This window comes from Pezoporus wallicus, unplaced genomic scaffold (assembly GCF_028554395.1).
Source record: "Pezoporus wallicus isolate ANWC-B61680 ecotype Strahan unplaced genomic scaffold, APGP_CSIRO_Pwel_v1 contig_6464, whole genome shotgun sequence".
Classification (NCBI taxonomy): Eukaryota; Metazoa; Chordata; class Aves; order Psittaciformes; family Psittacidae; genus Pezoporus; species Pezoporus wallicus.
Window position 1 is genome coordinate 6,507,711 of NW_026642130.1, and position 18,835 is coordinate 6,526,545.

The 18,835-nt window shown below is 43.9% G+C and overlaps 1 protein-coding gene across 3 annotated transcripts in view; it reads right to left on the minus strand.

The window, feature by feature from the left end:
* Positions 1–849: 849 nt before the first annotated feature.
* The window catches only part of KLHL29 (kelch like family member 29), a 403,205-nt gene continuing 385,219 nt past the window's right edge, over positions 850–18,835 (minus strand). For all 3 annotated transcript variants that reach the window (XM_057427613.1, XM_057427614.1, XM_057427611.1), the window contains 2 exons: positions 14,787–14,931; positions 850–3,186 (listed from right to left, as the gene is read on the minus strand). In XM_057427613.1, the coding sequence (XP_057283596.1) occupies positions 3,003–3,186; positions 14,787–14,931 (329 nt within the window). In that variant the 3' untranslated portion in view covers positions 850–3,002. The remainder of the gene's footprint in view (positions 3,187–14,786; positions 14,932–18,835) is intronic.

The following is an 18,835-nucleotide window of genomic DNA, read 5'->3' on the forward strand; positions in this document are numbered from 1 at the left end:
TGTGACAGTGAATCGCAAGGCTTCTGGTAACCTTCATAGGCTGTGCAACCTGAGCCATGAAGCTGGTTAAAGACTGCACTTCATGCTCTTAAATACTTGCAGAGATGTACTCTGTAAGAGCATCAGACAATTTCAATAGATGTTAGATTCTTCCTGTTAATGTGCAGAGCAGATACTGCCTCCTAAGATCCAGCTGATATGTTCCACTGCGGTGGTATTTGAGACTAGTTATATTTGGCACATCTTTGTTCCGTATCCAGTTTTACAACTACCAGATGGCACCCTAATGAAACATCAAAGAAACCATGAACGGCTGCACTTAAGCGCTCTCTGAACGACGTATCCAGTGAGATACAGAACTCCCACTCCAGATATGAAGGAATTCTGGCCATAGGGCAGAAGCAGCTTTTATCTTTCAGACATTGCAGCAGCAGCGCAGTACAAATCCTAACCTTCATGTAAAACAAAAACATCATCAACAACAAAGCTGTTTATCAGTGCTTTTTTTTCAGGTTACTTTCCTAAAGTACCTTGAGCCCGTTTTCCTTAATAGTAAGTTTGGGAAAATGGATGAAGAAGAAACAGTTTTGCTGAATAAAACACAGACTCACTTCCAAGAACTTCTTCCGGAATAGGAATGGAAGTTCTTTGGAAGCTACTTAAGTTTCAGCAATGGAAGTTCTTTGGAGCATTTAAGTATCAGCAATGAATTTTGGGATTTGCGAGGGAAGCTAGCTGGGTGGAATGGATACACTTTCATCCATGGCTGGGATGAAACCTGAAGTCACTGTTCACGCAGTGTTGCTTCTTGGTCGGTCGTGACAGAATTAATCCAATCTGGATGCTGAATCTAGATCTATAAATATATTTATTATAATATAACAAGAACTTAACAGTAAACATAAACTATATACAATACCATTACAGATAACCCTGTTTTTAATATTATTCACAGAAATAGCCAGTTTTGTTCCAGTGTGAGAAATGAAGAAATAAGCTAAATTGGAAATGTTGAATGTGTTTAGGTCTTGTTGACAGGTAGCACCTCCTTTGGAGGTAGACACACACCAACACTAAAATTAGTCCTGCCCCAGGCAGTTAGAAACTTGTGCTCCAATCTTTAGGTTCACACTTGCACCCTGTTCGACATAAATACTTTAAATGACATACTAGTATATAATTTTGTTGTGCTTATTATTACTTTTTTTTTCTTTAAAGAATAAATAAAACAACTGCATAACAAAGGCTGGAACCTCACTGTCAAAATGAGAGACTTGAGTCACCCTATAGCTTGACTCAGATGACTTGAGCACTTTAAATACTGCAAGATACAAATGTCTTTTTTTATTTTCTTTTATTTTATAAACGATTATTAATAAAATAAGATGATTAGCGAACCATCTGCATTGAATTTCCCAAAGCTGTAGGCAGACCTCCCTCCCTATAAAAAGGCTAGTGTTATTTGGTATGAAATTCAACTAGATATTGACTGTAAGATCTCACCCACACCCTGTACAGGACTCTCCTTGAATAACTGGCATGGCATTTGGGATTTGAGTCTGCAAAGGCAAGTATGGCAACTTTTTTCCCTCGACTTGGAAACAAATTGGACAATCCTTAGCTAGGGGTTACTTCCTCTTTGTGGATTTTAAGCTTCTTTCCCCTGCCCCCTCTATGTTACCCAGTCCATCTCCTGTTTGATCCTTTCATGTATAAATTTATAAAGAATTTCCACATCACAATGCTCTCTGGATAGACAATATTTTAATATATATAAAAATATAACCCCTGTGCTGTGCATATACTTACAACTCTACACTGTAATCATTTTAAGTCTCTTACACTGGGCTTAAGTCTATGCATTTTTCTACCATGGGATTTAAACTCGTGTGTTTTAATATGTAAATAAGAGAAGCAAAAGGTTTCCACCCCTATGGGGAAACTTGAAGAGTAAAATAAAATACTTCTCAGACTTTACATAAAAGATAGTGACGTATATCCCAACATAAGGAATTTTTGTTGAGAGTCAAAACTGAGTGCACAGCTGCAACAGGAGGCACCTTCTCCGTGTGATGAAAATGTTGACGTCCCACACTGTGCTCTGTGTTTTAGCGGGTTCCCAATCAAACCTCCAGATGGGATCCCAAATCTGCGGTTTATCAGGAGAGTGCCTCTGGAATCGAAACAGTTTTCATTTTGCATTACAGGAATCGAGGACTGCCAAGTTAGCTCAGAAGCTGAAAGCGGGCAGACGTGGTTTAGAAGACCCCCCCTGACCCATGGGCATGGCCACATGTGCCCACACAAGCATCGCCCAGAGCAGAAACTCATCCAGCCCAACAGGCCTGTTTTGTTTTTAATCTTTTAGAACAGAATTTATTACCAATTCTTGTCCCCGGTTCCACCTCTCCTCCCTCTGGGCTCTAGAGAACTGAAAGATTTGTTTGATCTGATGGAAGACTGACATCAACGTAAGCCATCTGTCACACAAGATTCCTCTCAGTCATTGGTATTGAAAAGCATGTATTTGTTAAAAACAAATGTAGGAATCAAAGTGATAAGGACACTTTGACCTTTCAAATAGATTGATGCCTAAAGTGTAATAGTAAAACTAATCTGCACGGTTATTTTAAGAATCAAGCTTGAACTCTAAAGTAAAATGCAGATTTTCTTTTTTCTTCTCTTCCCCAGCTTAAAAAATATGTGAAATTCTATTGCACCTGGGTTGACCAAAAGCCGATGTCCAGAACAAGTGCCACTATAACATCTAGCGACACCCTTGTATTATTAAGTTACAATTATCTTACATAGCACGGAGCTCTCTGCTCCTTGTTCACCAAAAGGTGAGGATGATTTTTCTACATTCAATGTAGACACTATTCAAGACTTTAGAGCAATATGTTCACTGGCTGGCTTTGCTGCTTTTGTTTCTTAAGTAGTAGTATCCTTCTTGCCTGCTTTCAACAGGTACAAACAGTTCTCCATCCAACTCCTGCGTAACATCAGCCGCTCTGGATGTACTTCTTGATTGCTACGCAGCCGTGTCGAAAAACAGGGCAGGGCATATTTGGCAGAAGTGTCCACGTGTTTGTTTTAGGGTCATAGGCTTCCATGTTTCCCAGGGCAGGTCCTTCACTGCTAACGATCCCACCAGTGGCATAAATTTTTCCATCCAGAACCACAGCGCTTCATTCATGAAAAACAAATAAAGTTTGAGTTAGTTTTCTTACCCAACAATTCTCTTTTGAGGCTTAAAACAAACCCAAGCTTGCATTACAAGGGGTAAACGATGAACGCACTTTTTATTCTTATCTATGTGAAACTGTGTGAGTGCTTCTCTTACCTCTCCCTTGCTCTCCTCCAGAATTAATGCTTTTTGTGCCCCTGCCAGGTAGGTAAATGTTGTCTCTAATTTAAACAACAGAGGCCAATTAGCCCAAGTAAGATGCTCCAGCCCACATACCGATATGCAGCAAATGCAGCAGGACAATGCATCCCTGTAGCAACATCCCATGCAAAAGCAATCCAAGCAGTTCAGGGTCCTTGATGCCTTGGTTGAAATAAACCCTGTAATTACTCCTCTAATTATCAATGAATGCTGAAAAGTAGGAGAAAAAACCCCTGTAAGAAACGCCCTGTTGGTTCAGCCACTGCCATAGCCATACTGGGCTGTGGGAGCCTGGGGTTCCTGCTGACCTTGTCATCATGTGCAGGAAGGGTGGTGTCAAGTGGAAAGCCAACCTGGGGGAGATGGATCTGATGGCTGGGGACATGCAGCTGAGGGACTGCAGAGGAGCTGGATGTTGGTGACTAAAGACAAAAAACCCTACTGCTTTTTTCAAATGAAAGTGTTTGACTTCAGACATCTCTTGCAAATCAAGGATAATGAGGCTGGGCTAATCCCATGGGCTGTAAGCTCCTGATAGGAGGGAAGGTGCAGAGTTGTGGAAGGTATTTGGAAGAAAAATTGCCCTTCAGCCTCATCTCTTCTTCCTTCTTCCACTTTACACCTTTACATCTTCAGCAATCGTATGCAGGGCATGACACTCACTTTGGGCTAATGGAGATGGACAACGAGGGGCTCAGATCCTTCCCCCTGCCCAGCGGGAACCCAAAAGTGAGGCAGCTGTGTTTTCCATCTGCTGATAAACCTGAGTTTGCCCCCCAATATTTAAAGATGTTGTTAAGCTGGATGGGGTTGTCGGTGGGTTTTCTGGTGGTTGAGTCACTTCCAACAGGAGCCAGTGGATGGTTGTGTTGGGAATGAAAATGGAAACTTGGAAAGTGTATACACACCAGGGGAGAAAAATAAGGAAAGGAAGACAAGAAATTAATTGCAGTAAAGAAGGTGACCTATATCTAAGAAGGTGGAAGGGCTTTAACACTGTCATTTCTTCTGGCTAATTTTGGAGCAGTGGGAAGAAGAATAAGAAGTGATAAAGGCAGAAGACGGAGAGCGCTGAAAGACCCAGGATGAACTGAGATTGAAGTGGAGCTGACAAAGCCACGAGTTTCTGCAGAACACAAAACTCTGTTGCCCTTGTGGAGAAGCTGAGCCTGAGGTTAAAAATAAACCCACAATGACAACAGTGAGGACTCAAATAAGCCCGGTCCCTGGGTACCGTCAGGAAATAGGAAATAATGAGAATCTTGTCAAAATAACTGTTAATCTGAAAGGAGGAGGAAGGAGAGAGAGACTTGAAACACTTGATTAGAGCCTATCCACAAATCAGCAGGGCTGGATGATACATAGCCAGGGTCCTAAGGGAGTTTGCTAATGAACTTACTGAACCACTGGTAATTATTTTTGAAACGTCAGGGAGAAATGGGAAGAATGAAGACTTGAGTAAAGAGAGCGTCATCCTGAAAGAGGGCTCTGAGGCTGAACAAGCCCATGTCTGAAGAGACAGAGCTAGTGGCAGAGAGGCACTGCCCTGCCAGGACTCCTGCCAGGGCTCAGGTCCCTTATGGCCCGGAGGGAGCAGAGGTGGCAGGACCAGCCAACCCAGTATATCAGACAAATGTGCACATTAAGCCACAGTTTAGGATTTAAGATATTTGTTGGGGGGTGGGAAGCCCAGATCTACACTGAAACAAGTTATTGTTTAAAAGCAAGACAGGCTGGGAAAGACAGCTTGCAAAATACAGCACAAGGAGGGGGAAAGGACAATCTCACCATGTGCTGAAACATCCCCGATGTGGTTGAGGGGCTGCTGAAAACCTAGAAATGAGGCCATGGGGTAGCAGTTGATGTTTGTGTTTCACTCGTTTTTCTTATTAGTGAAGTTGAAGGAGACGGAAGCTTATGTGAGTTGGGGTGTTGTCTGAGATGTGCTGGGTGAAGACAATCCAATGTCAGAGATGGACTGCTGTATAGAGCAGTTTTGCTGCCTTGGTTCTCTAATGAAATGCTGATCAGGCATTCAAACAGTACCCATACACCAGTTAATTTAGCAATTTTGTTGGGTGAAGTGGGAAAACCCAGGCAAACTCCCTATCACAGAAAAGATCCCTAAGAAAGGTCTGACTGCAGAACTGTCAATAATGGGCAATTAAAAGAAATATTAATGTGGCGCTTGGAGCCTGAGGCTGGTTCTATTAGTGTTCATGATCACGGACCAGGGCCCATGAATGGCCTCTAAAAAGCTTTAATTTACTGGTGTGGACATGCTAGTGTAGATGACAGCACCTCACACCAGCACAGGAGAGGACCTTAGTGGTGTTACCACTTACACATGGGGCCTGTCTGATACTTCCTGCTCATTACCTGGTGAGCCTGTTCTGCATGGAGCTTTTGACCTGGATGGCATGAATGGGAAGGACAGAGGGAGGATGCTGTGCAAAGACTTCTGTGTAGGTGACCCTGGGAACAGGCACTGAGCAACCACCAGTTCCTAGTTGAAGTCTGGCCTTAAGTGCCTGGTGTCCACTTGGGCATCTTGTGTTAGGTCTCTAAATAGGGACCTGGGTGCTTTACAAGTTCCTGTGTGGTATCTTAGCTGCCCACATTTCTTCTAGTAAGGTCTCTTCTATCCCATGTTTAGTAGCAGCTACTCTGAGCCAGAGCTGCTGCCACCATAGGGCAGCTCAGCAGCCAAGCACAGCTTCCCAAAGTGCTGTGGGTCTGGGTTCCTCCCCATCCCATGCTCTGGATTAGGGGTTACAGCAGGTGGGCAAAGGCTGCTCTTGTTCTCCATCACCTGGGCTACACCACAGAAAGAAATTCCTGCCCGGTAGCTGGGACCACTCTCCCATCATGGTGTTAATGCTCTGGGGAAGAAATGGAAGCTGAATCTCATCCTCTGAAAGACCATGTGAATTGTAAATGGTGATTACAGCAGCTTCTCCCCCTCCATATGCAATTCCCACAGACAAGACTGGTAAAACAGTTTGTAAGTCATGCCTGAGGTTAAGCAAAACAGTGAGCTTCTGCTATCAAGAAATAGGCACTTCTTAGTACGCAGTGGGTACTTACGTGTGCAGGGGACTTTGGAGACACTCAGACACCTCTGGGGCTATGCTGGCAGGTAGGTGCTTAAGATCAATTAAAAATTTAGTCCTAGATTGCTGATACTTTGCAGTATTAGGGCAATCACTGCTAATTTCTGGGACCTTAGAGAATAGGAAACTCAAGTGGGCTTTAAAACCTTGAGGAAAGTGAATGGAAAGGAGTATGCTCATTGCTCTTTCTTCATTACTGTGACAATATTTCTTTACTCCCCTCCCTTCCATCCCATCAGCTGTAAAAACATCGTTACCAAGGCTGACGTACAAAGAAAGAAATAATTACAATAATTAGGATGCAAGTTTATTGCTTGCTGCCATTAATGCTGACAGATAAAATGATTACAGGCTGTCAGAGCCTGGGAAGGAAGGAAGGGAGCTCCACGCCACAGAGGCTTGCTGCGGGGATGCAAACCCTCCAGCAGCTTTGGGAGCAGCAACCTTCCCAGCTAAGGAGGACCTCCGTCTCCCCAGCAGCATGCCTGGGGTGAAGATAACTGGCATCAGGAGGGAGGTCACTCCATCCACGCCTTCCAGGGAGACATGGTTCAGCATCTTGCCATGATTACCTAGCCTGCTAGCAACACTGGTTCCTGCTCTACACCCCTTACTAGAGACGCTTCACCTACAGCACTGTGTCCGATTCATCAGAGGTGCCCAGGGCATCCTTCATTGCTCAAGCCATGAGCAGTGTCAGAGCATCACACTGTGATATTCCCCAGCACTGCCACTGCTAATACAGCCCATCTGCTGACCTCCGTGAAGCTATGAATCACACTCCTAAGGAAATCCCAACGAGGCTGAGATGTACCAAGGGCTGGTGGGGACCTGGCTGTCCATGGTTGCAGTGGCTGTGTAACCTAAACACCCTTTAAATCTCTTCTCTGCCTATCCACTTTGCAGTCCTTCCCCAGCCTGAGCAAACAGGTGGCAGAGCAAACAGGTGACAGCTGGCCATTAGAGGACTTGAAGAACAAAGTGTATCATTGAATCATAAAATCATAGAACACCCCAGGTTGGAAGAACCTTGAGAGATTGTCTGGTCCAACCTTCCATGGGAAAGGGACACTAGATGAGATTATCTAGCACCTTGTCCAATCGCATCTTGAAAACTTCTCGTGATGGGGACTCTAGAACCTCCCTCAGGAGCTTGTTCTAGTGAATGATTGATACCACTGTAAAAAATTCTTATATTGAAATAAAACTTCCCCTGGTTTAGCCTGTAACCCTTGTCTTCATCATGTGGCTCCTTGTGAAGAGAAAGTCTCCATCCTCCCAGTAGCTGCCCTTTTAAGTGCTGGAATAGTGTGTGAGGTCCCCTCTCAGCCTTTTCTTCTCCAGGGTGAAGAGACCCAATGTCTTTAGTCTTTCCTCAGAAGGCAGGTTCTCCAGCCTGTTGATCTTCTCTGTTGGCCCCTCTCTGGACCCTCTCCAGTCTCTCCATGTCATTTTTGAATGGTGGTGACCAGAAGTGGACACAGTACTGGTGCTGCCATCAAGTGCTGAGTAGAGTGGGATGACCACATCTTTCTCTGCAAGTAGTGCCCATGCAGGTACAGGCCAGGATCTGATTTGCCTTTGTTGCTGCATTTGACTTTGCACTGTTTTTTTAGTTAACATTTTTAATCACATGTGAGCAAGGCCGCCCACGCTCCAGCACAGACGTGGAGCATCTGGGCTCAGCACACAGGAGCTGGTGGTGCTCTCAGCTGGGGCCCTGCCACGCAGCTCAGCTGCCATTTGCTTGGTGGCTGCTTTCCCATCAAGACCCTCCACTAAGTCTCCTGATGGGTGATAATTTGGAAGCAACCCGAAGCGGAGGATGTCAGCACCTTTCTTCTGTAGTGTCTGAGAGACAAGTGCCTGGGAGCTCCTGCTGCAGCCCTTCCCAATCCCAGTCATGATGGCTAGCCATAGCCCAAGTAGCGGCACTACCAGCAAAGTTTGTTAATTTTTCCTTATTTTTATTCTTATTATTAATTTTCCTGCTTAGTCTTAAAGAACACGTCAGCCTCATCAGGAAATGTTAAAAATGAATCCTGTCTTGTCATGTCTGGGCTTGTAAAAGATTTGAAATGGCTGGATCAATGTGGTGTTTTGACTCCACAAAACTTATTATCATCTGAGGCCACAACCAAAGCTCCTCTCCCTCCTCACTATTGGCTATGCATGCACATATCTGGAGCAGTTCCATAAACATTATTTAAAAACACCAGTTAGACAGACACAGAATCTGCTTCACAGAAAAAAATCCTCATGTTTATTACTGGATGGATTTCCTCCCTGCCCTAAGAGTTCAGGAAGGCTTTATTAGAGATGGAACCAAATCATGCTCGTCAACTGGTTGGCATTAAGTGTGAGGCAAGAAAAGCGAGCAGCATAACAGCTACTGGAGCAGGTGGCTGTATGCAGTGCTGGGCAGAGCTGAAACCATCTCTTAAGCCTTTGCTTAAACTGGAGAACTTTTCTTTTAAACCCGCATGGTGGTTTGCATGGCTGAAGAGAAAGGCATTGCTGTGTCTCTGTGGGTAGTGGTGGTCAGGGGGCCCAAGTGTCATCCTGAGTTTGGGAGCCGTGCTGACAACCTCCGTGGATGTCTGCAGCCAGGTTATGTTTGAGAGGGCTTGCGCTCGGGTGGCAGTGTTGTGCTGCCACAGGTTTCATCTTTGTAATGAGATGGATAAATGAGGGTCCACATTAGTTCTCGTCAGTTAGGAGGGTATCATGCCACTTCATGAAACAGGATTATTAGTGTGGGTGTTTCGGCCAACCTCCAGGTAGATTCTCCTCTGCTCTGTGAGCACTTTTCCTTGCTAATGACCCAAAACCATGATGTGGCATCATTACTTGGTGATGAAAAACAGCAGTGTTTTATTCCAAAGTCCGCTGCACATCAGTAACAGCCTGAATGCTCTGCCTGTACCAGCTATGCTTTAACACACGCCAAAATCCTTCATGTTGCCAGCTGAGACAGAAATCACTGCTATTAGTTTGGTGGTGGCATTTCTCATCCACCGTACATGCAGCATAGTCCCAGACACATATCTCCTTCCAGTTATGCTGGAAGATTTTGGTTTTCCCTTCTGGACCACAAACATTTCCAGCAGCAAATGCTGCCTGCTGAGCAGAGCAGCCTTTATGTCTGTGGGCTTGAGAAGTACGAGGCCATTAAGGATTCATGCTCTGTAATAGCTTCACCTGGGAATATCCATCCAAACAAGCTGTGCTCTAACCCCTTCCACTGCCTGCAGTTACCACAAACTTTGCAACAAGGAAAGGAATCAGCTGGGGGAGTCTGCAGTTGGTGCAGTACATTAGCAATGTCTTGTAGTTAAGCACAGGAGTCACCATGCTTCGCTGTTCAAGAACAAGGGCTTAGTTAAAAAGAAGGCGGGGGAAAGGGGGAATCCACAGACCAACCCTGGTCTTGTGCTGTTCAGCTTGAGTCGAACTTTTATTAAAGATTTCCATTCGGGAGAACCATCTAATAAATCTTACTGGTTAACAGTCAGAGAAGGAGGAAGAAAATGCTTTTCTGGTGTCTGTTGGGAATTGCTGGTACTAAATTAGCTTCTCTGGAATTAATGCTGGCACCATCACACTGCTGCTGTTGCCCCGTGGAGGCTCTCTGTAGCACACGCCTGTTTGCATGCTGCCTGCATCCTAAGCAAGCAGAATATGGAATTATTAATCATGCACAGAAACACATTTGGTATTCCTTTTGCTTGAGGAAAAATAAACCCTTGAAGGGCATTGCAGGAAGGGAGAATGCTTGCCTGCAAAGGGAGGAATTGCCACTGTTGGAGGGGAGGGATGACTGTGCAAGTCTTTCTGGATGGAGGTATCCAGCAGAGGAAGGTGTGATTGTCCCAGCTCTTCATCCCTGTGGGCTGCTGTCTGCTGCCTCCGCCTCCGAAGATCACACAAAGGAACAGGGGGATCTGTTCATTTCTGCCAAACCGAGATGGGGCCCATGTGGCAAACAGGACACGCTTACCTGATGTGTGGGAAATGTCAAATATCTCCCTCACACACTGTGTAGATGTTCGAGATCTCTGTGTGAGTTCTCATTGAATTTTAAAATGCTTCAGGCCTATTACAGCTCTTTGCCCATTTGGCACAATCCCTCAAAGGGTTAATTCTAGTCATCACGAATTTCTTATTGACTTCCATCAGGCTGGGCTTAATCTGAAAACGATGCTCACTTTGCTCTGCTGCTGATTGTGAGCTGGAGACCCGAACCATTTATTTTTTGTTTTTCATTAAAAGTCATTTAACTTGATATTAAACCCATTTGAATGGACCTTTTAATTCTGCCATGCGAGGGAATGCCATGCACATCTCTCTCCCTGTGCTCAAAGCCATCATGCTCCCTAGACACTAACATGCAGAAATAGTGCAGATAAAAATGAAAGTGATGCAGTCAGATTTTCCCCAGAAATTTAGTATCGAGTAATTCCTGGTGAGAGGAGATCAATAGCATGCAGTTAATTTTTAAGTTGTTTATGTTGCTGCTTTTAAAACATGTTTTTTGTGATCCATGCTAATGAGTGGAATGGGGAATTTATAGATTCATAGACTAAGGTCAGAAGGGATCTCTGTGCTTAGTTAATCTGAGCTCGTGTATATGCAGGCTATGGACTTTCCCCCAGGCAGCACCCCTGTTGGAAAAGTATCTAATCTCCTCTTAAAAACACTGAGTGTTGGTGAGTTCACCCTCTCCCTTGCTGGTTCTCTGTTTAATTATCCTGGCTGTTGGGAAAGTGCCTCACTTAAAGGCTGAGATGTGTAACTTGACTTTCTAGCCCCTGTAACCTGTTACGCCTTTGTCTGTGAGCCTGAAAGCTTTTCCACTTGCTCCCAGTGATCAAGTCACCTCTCAGCCTTTCTTTGATAAACTCCTTAGATTTCACGTCAAAGATTTGATTTCCAACCCGGGGTCACTTTTGCGGCTTCCCTTTGAACTTCTGCTGATATTTCCACATGTTCATGCACAGACCCAAGACCTGCATTCCTCTCGCCACGTTGTACTGCAGCAGTGTTCTCTCTTCCCAGCTTCAGCTTCTTTTCCTTGCCGTGTTAGGGCTTGTATTATATATCCAATATTGCACTGACCTTTTATCCACTGCCTTGCAAGGAGAGCTCATGTTGTGTAGCTCTGAGTGGCCTCCTTTGTGTCCTCCGAGTGCCTGACTTTCTAAGGGGAGCAGGGCTCCTATGATTGTGCTTCCTCCATGTATTACTTTGCATTTAAAATACCACTGCTAGCTTGAGACCGACTGAGACATGCAGATAACTGACTAAAATAGCTCCTTCTGTAATATTTTTACCCACCGTTACACCACCTGCAGCCTTTACCAGGGGAGATTTTTCTATTACTTGGATGGTTGGTAGATCTATTAAACAGCATTGAAGAAGAATCAATGCTTGCTACCAGTGGCCTTGCTCAGTGATATCTTCTCATTAACAACTACATTTTGAGATCTGTCAGTGAAGCACATTTAATCTCTCTAATGTGTGCCTTGTTAATTCCATATAATACCAGACAAATACCTTGGAGAAATTGCAGCATATTATAGCATCAGTTGTCTCTAGCAGCCAGGCACGTTTTATTAAAAAACAAAACAAAGAACGCAATTTCCCCCTGCACCCCCCCCAAACCCAAAAGTCAACAGGTTGGTTTAACAAGACCCATTTTCCAGGAAAGCTCATTGTTTGCTATTCATCATAGTATTAGCATCTAGTTATTTGATGATGAAATCCCAAATTAACCACTCTGGTATTTTGCAGAGGACTAACATGAGGCTAAGTGAGACCACTTAGCCTGATGCTGGTACTTCGCAAAATTAATTGCTGCACTAAAATTCTCCCTTTCACCTTTTAAAATATGGAAACACTTTGGCAGTGCCCTGATCCATCCTGAGCTGTAAGAGTTATTAAAAATCAACATTAGTGCTTCAATCAGCTCCTCAGTGAAGTCTCTAAAGGCACTTGCGTCTAAGAGAGCCGGGCTGCCTGATCTGAGAACTTCACTTCTGAGTTCACACCTATCCTTGCTGCTAACAGTGACTGCTTTTGGACTCTCACAGCAGAACATGGAACAAAACCACCTTCCTCCCTTCCAAATACAGATCAGAAGTAGCCAGTGGACTAGGCTGTGTTACACTTTGCTGCCTCATCAGCAGTGGTTTTATAACTGATTAAGATCACAAATTTAATCCCCAAAGGTATAAAGTGCCTTTCTTTTTACTCCTATGAGCCCTTAATACTTCACTGGTTCCCCCAGGCTCCTGTAGCAGTAGCCAGTTTCTAACCTATTTGTTACTGCTAAGCTCCCATCCTTCCTATTTCCATTCAAATTGATTCATATTTTGTCATAAGTATTACATCTCTTTTGGGCTGAAATATTTTTTCCTGACTGTTTCCCAGCACATTTAACAATTTTTGAAATTGTGCCTTTTCGGGCATCCAATTGGGATGTACGAACTATTCCTTTTTTCAGTAGTTACCCCACTATCAATGTAAGTTTCCACTCTATTGCTTTAGGCTTCAGAAAAAAACGTCATTGGAAAGTTTAGTGACAGGTGTCATACTCTACTTAAGCAAAACCAGTTTATTATAGCGCCACAGCAACAGCTAGTATTTAGATCACTGGTTAGTCTCCTTGGTCCATCACAAGGTCTCCCACTGGTTCTCTTCTGCAGGGTGAAGAGCAAAGTATCCCTTCACATTAGGAACCCTGGGGAGCTTTCATGTGAGATGCTCAGCCAACAGCTCCTGCTTGAAATCACCCTTGCAATTTCTTTTACAGTGCATTCCAGATACTTCATTAGCAGATTTTTGTTACATTTTACAAAACAGAGATGTTCTAAGAGCTGCTCAACCCTCTCCTTGGGAAGGCACAGCAATGTATCAAAAGTACAAGTCCCTCACATTCCATTTTACTGCTTAGGTCTCTGATCCTGAACTGCATTGTACCCTTTATTTCTGGTTTTCAGGAGAAAAAAGCCATTAGCACCTCACTGAGCACTGCAGGCTTCACCTCCTGCTACAGCAGAGGGACAAGGAAGACTTATCCTTAGTGCAGCATCTAAGCACATGATGCCGGCTGCCTGGACCACTCTGCTTTACAATAAAATCAGCTGCAGCAGCCAAGAGAGGGCGCTCCTTAAACTAACAAAAGAAACGGAGGAAAAAAAAAAGAAAAAACAGGGAAAAAACTCAACCCAGGAAGAAGACAAAACCGGAGCATGCTTTCTTAAAAGGAATTTTCTCATTGCACCAAAATGAACAGTTAAATGCCACAAGGTAAAACATGGAGGTGAATTTCAACCATGGGATGGGGGCTAGGGACACCGCTGGGGAAGTAGCATTGCTGTGGGCTGAATGACTGGGAGATGTGGGTATGCTGTGGGCCCAGCTGCTGCCCCATCTGCCGTTTCTCCTAATGCTATCAGTGTTTTACCTGGGCACATGCCTGGCACAACCCCTCTGTCCTGGTTTTGCTCAGTGCCCTGAGACTCGTTGCATCAGGTTTTAGTAACAAACCCTCACCCAGCGCCTCCAGCAGTTTGTGGACCAGCAATGGCTTTTCCCTGTGGAACAGATAGCTCAGCCAGCCCTCAGTATGGGATCTGCTCTGAGAGGGGCTGGTGCTGTATAAAGCCTGAAACAAGCCTGTCTGATTGCCCGTTAACAGCCATGAGTACTTTTTAAAAGGCCTTTAAGTTCTGCCAGTACTTGCAGTGGGGGCTAGGTTTTATTTTTGTCAGCCAATTTGGGCAGTTTCTTAAACCTGTGACCGGGATTGGGGAAGCAAGCCCCAAAAGCTTTTGAAAGAATGTAATAAATAAGAATAACTAATATCACTGTGTGGTGCTTACTCAGTGTTTTTTTTCTTTCAAGGATCGTTTAGGTGATTTTTAGCAAAACCATGTTCCACATTATAATGGTCTCTCCTACAGCAGGTATTTATCATCCTCTGGTTACAAAGGCAAACGAGGAAGACAGTGTTCTTGTAGTTACTGAAGGAGCCCAACACATGTCCCTCCCTGCGATCCATCACTCCTGAACTTGAAGAGACACATGAACCATAGTAGGGTCCTGGATGTGCACTCTGGGAAATGCTGTACCCTGAACATGTACAAAAAAGAGATGAGGAAAGCCCCCAGATGATCCACACCTCCCTTCCCCTCTCCCCTTCACTATTAGGTTGTATTACCTTATTTATGAGCAGAAAATGTTAAAGGCACCGGTAATTCAGTTTTAATGGTTTTTCTCACCTGCAGAACTGCCTGGAGTGGTTCATGTTGGGACCTGCTTTAATATTGCCTTTCTCTGGGTCATAGATGGTGGTTGCTCGTGCATACGCTCCTCCAAGAATAAAGATGAACCCATTGAGAGTGACTGCAGGAGCATATTTGTTATCTGTCAATGGAAAGCAACACTCAGATCAGTTTTAGGCTCAGGTTTGGAGCCTGTTTCTTTTTATACATTCCCCTTATTTATAGATAAGTCACGTTTCTCTAAACCTCCAAGGCTAAGGAAAGAAAAATGAGGAAACCTTTCCTGGTTTTGTTCTCCTCTCTCCAAGTTCTCAAAGGCACTTTTAAAGTTCATCAGTCCTTCATCCCCCCAGTATGCACCTCCCTCTGAACTGGGAAAGCACAATTATCCTCTCCTGAAGCCTAATGTGAAAGCTCCACTCTTACATACAAAATTAAGATGTCAAGTTGCTTCAGAATTTAGAACTGCTGCAAATTTTAACTGAGATGCTTCCCATGCCTATGCAGCAGCTAAGTACAGTAGAAACCCACAACGCAGAGGTCCGCTTAATACCACCCAATAGTTGGTTCTCCTTAGTATTCTGCTTTTGCTTGTGGGAAGATCACCCACATAATCCAGAAGGTTTTCTGAGACCCAATTCTTTTTGCCTTCATCTGTCTCGTAAATTCATCTGCACTTTTATTTTCAGATGTGTGCGTACCTCCAAGCAGTCCTGTATTTTAGCAATAAACTCTGCGATGCTGGAGTTTGAAATTACAGAAGTCCCTTATCTTAAATCAAGTTCAGTCAGAGGTTCCAAGGACGCTTGAAAACTCTCGTGTTAGCTGTGGCATTATTAGAAATATTGGTAAAACTTAACCATAAATTATTGAATAAAATAAGTCTAATTTAATTAGTTGACTTGTCCCGTATGCCATTAGCATGCCATATGCACATGATTAAATATGAGCCAGTTGGGCTGAAATTTCTCATGATGGTGTCTGTCTTGATGCAATACAGGTTTTTTAATCAACACTTCAGTGAAACCAATCAGCAGTGTCTGGAACAAAAGACGGCAAAATACATTTCTTTATTGGAGTTAAAATAAGCCTCGCACCAGTTCTCTAAGAAGCAAGAGCCTAAGCCCTCTGGTGTGAAGATGATGTTTCCTGGGTGGCTATCCTGGTGTCAGGGGGCACAGAAAAATTTTCCATACATAGATATAAGGTAAAGCCTTTCCAAAATCTGCATTTTTATATGCTCAGAAAAGGTTGGGTTTGCATCTCCAGTGTAGAACCATCCTGGACACAGTGCTGACGGCCTCAGCCACTGCAGCCTTCCTCCTATGTGCAGGGAGCTGGGCAGCAAGCTTGAGAGGAGGTGCAATACCAGCTTTATTATGCTCTTACATCTCCGATAAGGGCCTCTACCTGATGTCAAAGGGGTCTGTATGTTCGTCCCAGATCTGTAACACTATGACTGTGTCCTTTTATGAACACAGAAAGAGAAGGGTTTAAACCAGCCCCTGCAGCTTCACTTTTGGCATTTGCTTACTTCTTGCATCACTGGTCTTGTAACCCTGAGGTTCTTGTAAAACCACCTTATTCCATTAAATATTTTATGAGGGATTTAATTTGTCAGAAGTCAAGCAAAAGCTGATGAATGTCTCCAGAAGAGAGGTAATTTCCTTAACTGAGGTTTGAAGTGATTAAACTAGAAGGGAAATTACGGTTTTGTGGTGTTTGCTTCTGTTCCAGCACAGCCATGGGGTGGTCTGGTCCAGTTCATCTCACCCCATGTCAGTGTGTACACAGGGGGACATAACAGGGGTGCAGCAGCTGGCATGAAACCAGACAAAACATGTTATGGGTTAAAGTTGGCCTCCTATTGAGCTGAGTATCTACAGGCATATGTCAAAAAACCACGGATGTATTAGGAAAATGTCACTGATCCCTGGGAACAGATGGGAAGAAACTAATTCATCCAGAAAATAGAACAAGGAGTATTCAGTTTCTTCTCAGTGCCACTAAGCCACTATAATTCATCAGAAAGACTTATCTGTCCTAACAACCCGGCTCACATCCTTTCCAAATCAGACTTGCATATGTGACATTTTTTCCAGTTAAGACGCTCATCAGAAATTTTCCATATTTAATTATCATATCTTCCTGGGTTTTTTCCTTCGACTTGCAGTGTTTTGCAGGAGAATGAAACTCTTGTATAAAAAAATCAGAACTCGGCTCCCTAATCCCACCGGGAAATTATTTGGGGCTCCCTAAGGCAGAAACAGCGACTTCTCAGGAGACTGAATCACTGACTACACATTCCTTTTTGTTAGAGAGGGAAACCCCTTGGTTATTTTTATAGTGACTTTTTTTTTTTTTCTTTCTTTTCAAATAGGCAGACACTCTAATATTCTTTTTCTTATTTTTTAAGAGTCAAACGTTTTTGGTTATCATCAATTTTTCAATACATCACCTATCTGTTGTCTTTTTACTGCTTTTGTCTTTAGCTACCATTTCATAAATTGGTATAAAATAAGCCTGTGATAGAGAAACAGAGAAATCCCTGCCGCTTGTTTCAGGAAGGGAGACACTCACAGCAGTCTCCTGATCCTGATGAAGATATGGCAGAAGGACACAAGGGACACCCTCAAGAGACAGGTAGAGAGAAGACAGTGGGTTTTATTTTTGTTTTGTTACCATGGAGGCAGGAACTGTTCATGCATACAAGGAGTGTGGAAAACTCAAGCCATCATCCCTTCTACCCAGGTGTGGATGACCACCTTCAGTCTTCAACCTCACTTCATTTTAGGTGCTACCCACACTCTTCCCTTGCTGTTGTCCATCCCAGGGCTTGGAAGCCTCCTGCAAATGCTCAGGAGACTGCAACTTCTGTTGCTGCTCTAAGTCCTCACCATGCTCATAGCATAAAGCGGGTGGCTGGGGAGCCTAATTTTACAAAAGCATGTTCTGGTTGGGTTTTTTGGTCAATGCTACTGGGTGTACATGTGAGCGTCTATGGGTCAGCGGCTGATGGTGAGATATACCAGGGACACTGGTTATTTCAAATGACTACTTCCCTGCCAGAGGGAAAGAAAAGAGGGGAGAAGCAGCATAGAAACAGAGAAGCAGCCTCCTTTCCCCTCCAAAATCCAAGTGTCGGGGCTGTCAGATACAGTAATCCATTTTAAGCTGGAAAATCTTAAATGGGATTTGTCCGGGACAGCAAGCACTCTTGAGATTAAAAGGCAGAATAAATGTAAAGGAAATAATAGATAAAAGGTACTCTTCTCTCTAAGTGGATAACATAATAAAATCACTCTTCTTTCCTGTTGCTAGCGGAAAATATGCAAGTATTTCTACTCCAGTGACAAGTCATTGCAGGAAGGGGTATGCGCTCAATGACAATCCTTGAGCCAGAGGTGTACTTCACATGGGGTTGATGATTTAACCTACCAGTGTGCTCCTCACTTAGTAATGACAGTGTACTGTCTGTGATGTGTTTCGTGGCTCTCCTATCTCTCAGTACATTATATGGTCAAGTAGCACAGTCCTGCTTTCCCACCCATGATTGCTTAAAGATATTATGTTGCCTCCCAGTGAAGCACTCGGTCAGAGACTGAAGTGGCATTACACTGAATGGCAGCAGCACTTCATATGGGAAAGGTTATTAAAACCAAGCTAGTCTTTTACCATTTTTATCATGAGGAAAAAATGCAGGCATGCCACCAATCCAGACATAACTCCAACTGAAGGGTCTCTCTGTAAGCGCAGGTGGCCAGTGGGGAGGTTGATGCAAATGATGAAGCAGATTGGAGAACAGAGGCTAGTTAATATACAATAAATCTGCTTTTAATAGTAAGTGCCTCTTCTCCTCTCTGAATACTATGCAGATAAGCTCAAGAATGGCATAGCAATGGATAAGATAACGTCTGGTGGCAGTCAGGAGATCGTGGTCTGATCCTTAACATAGCTCATGAGGCTAAAGTGCAGCTACTGCAGTTAACAGGAGGGTCTCGGATGTCAGCCCTCTGGCACGGTGTCTCCTCTTGGCTGATTTCTTG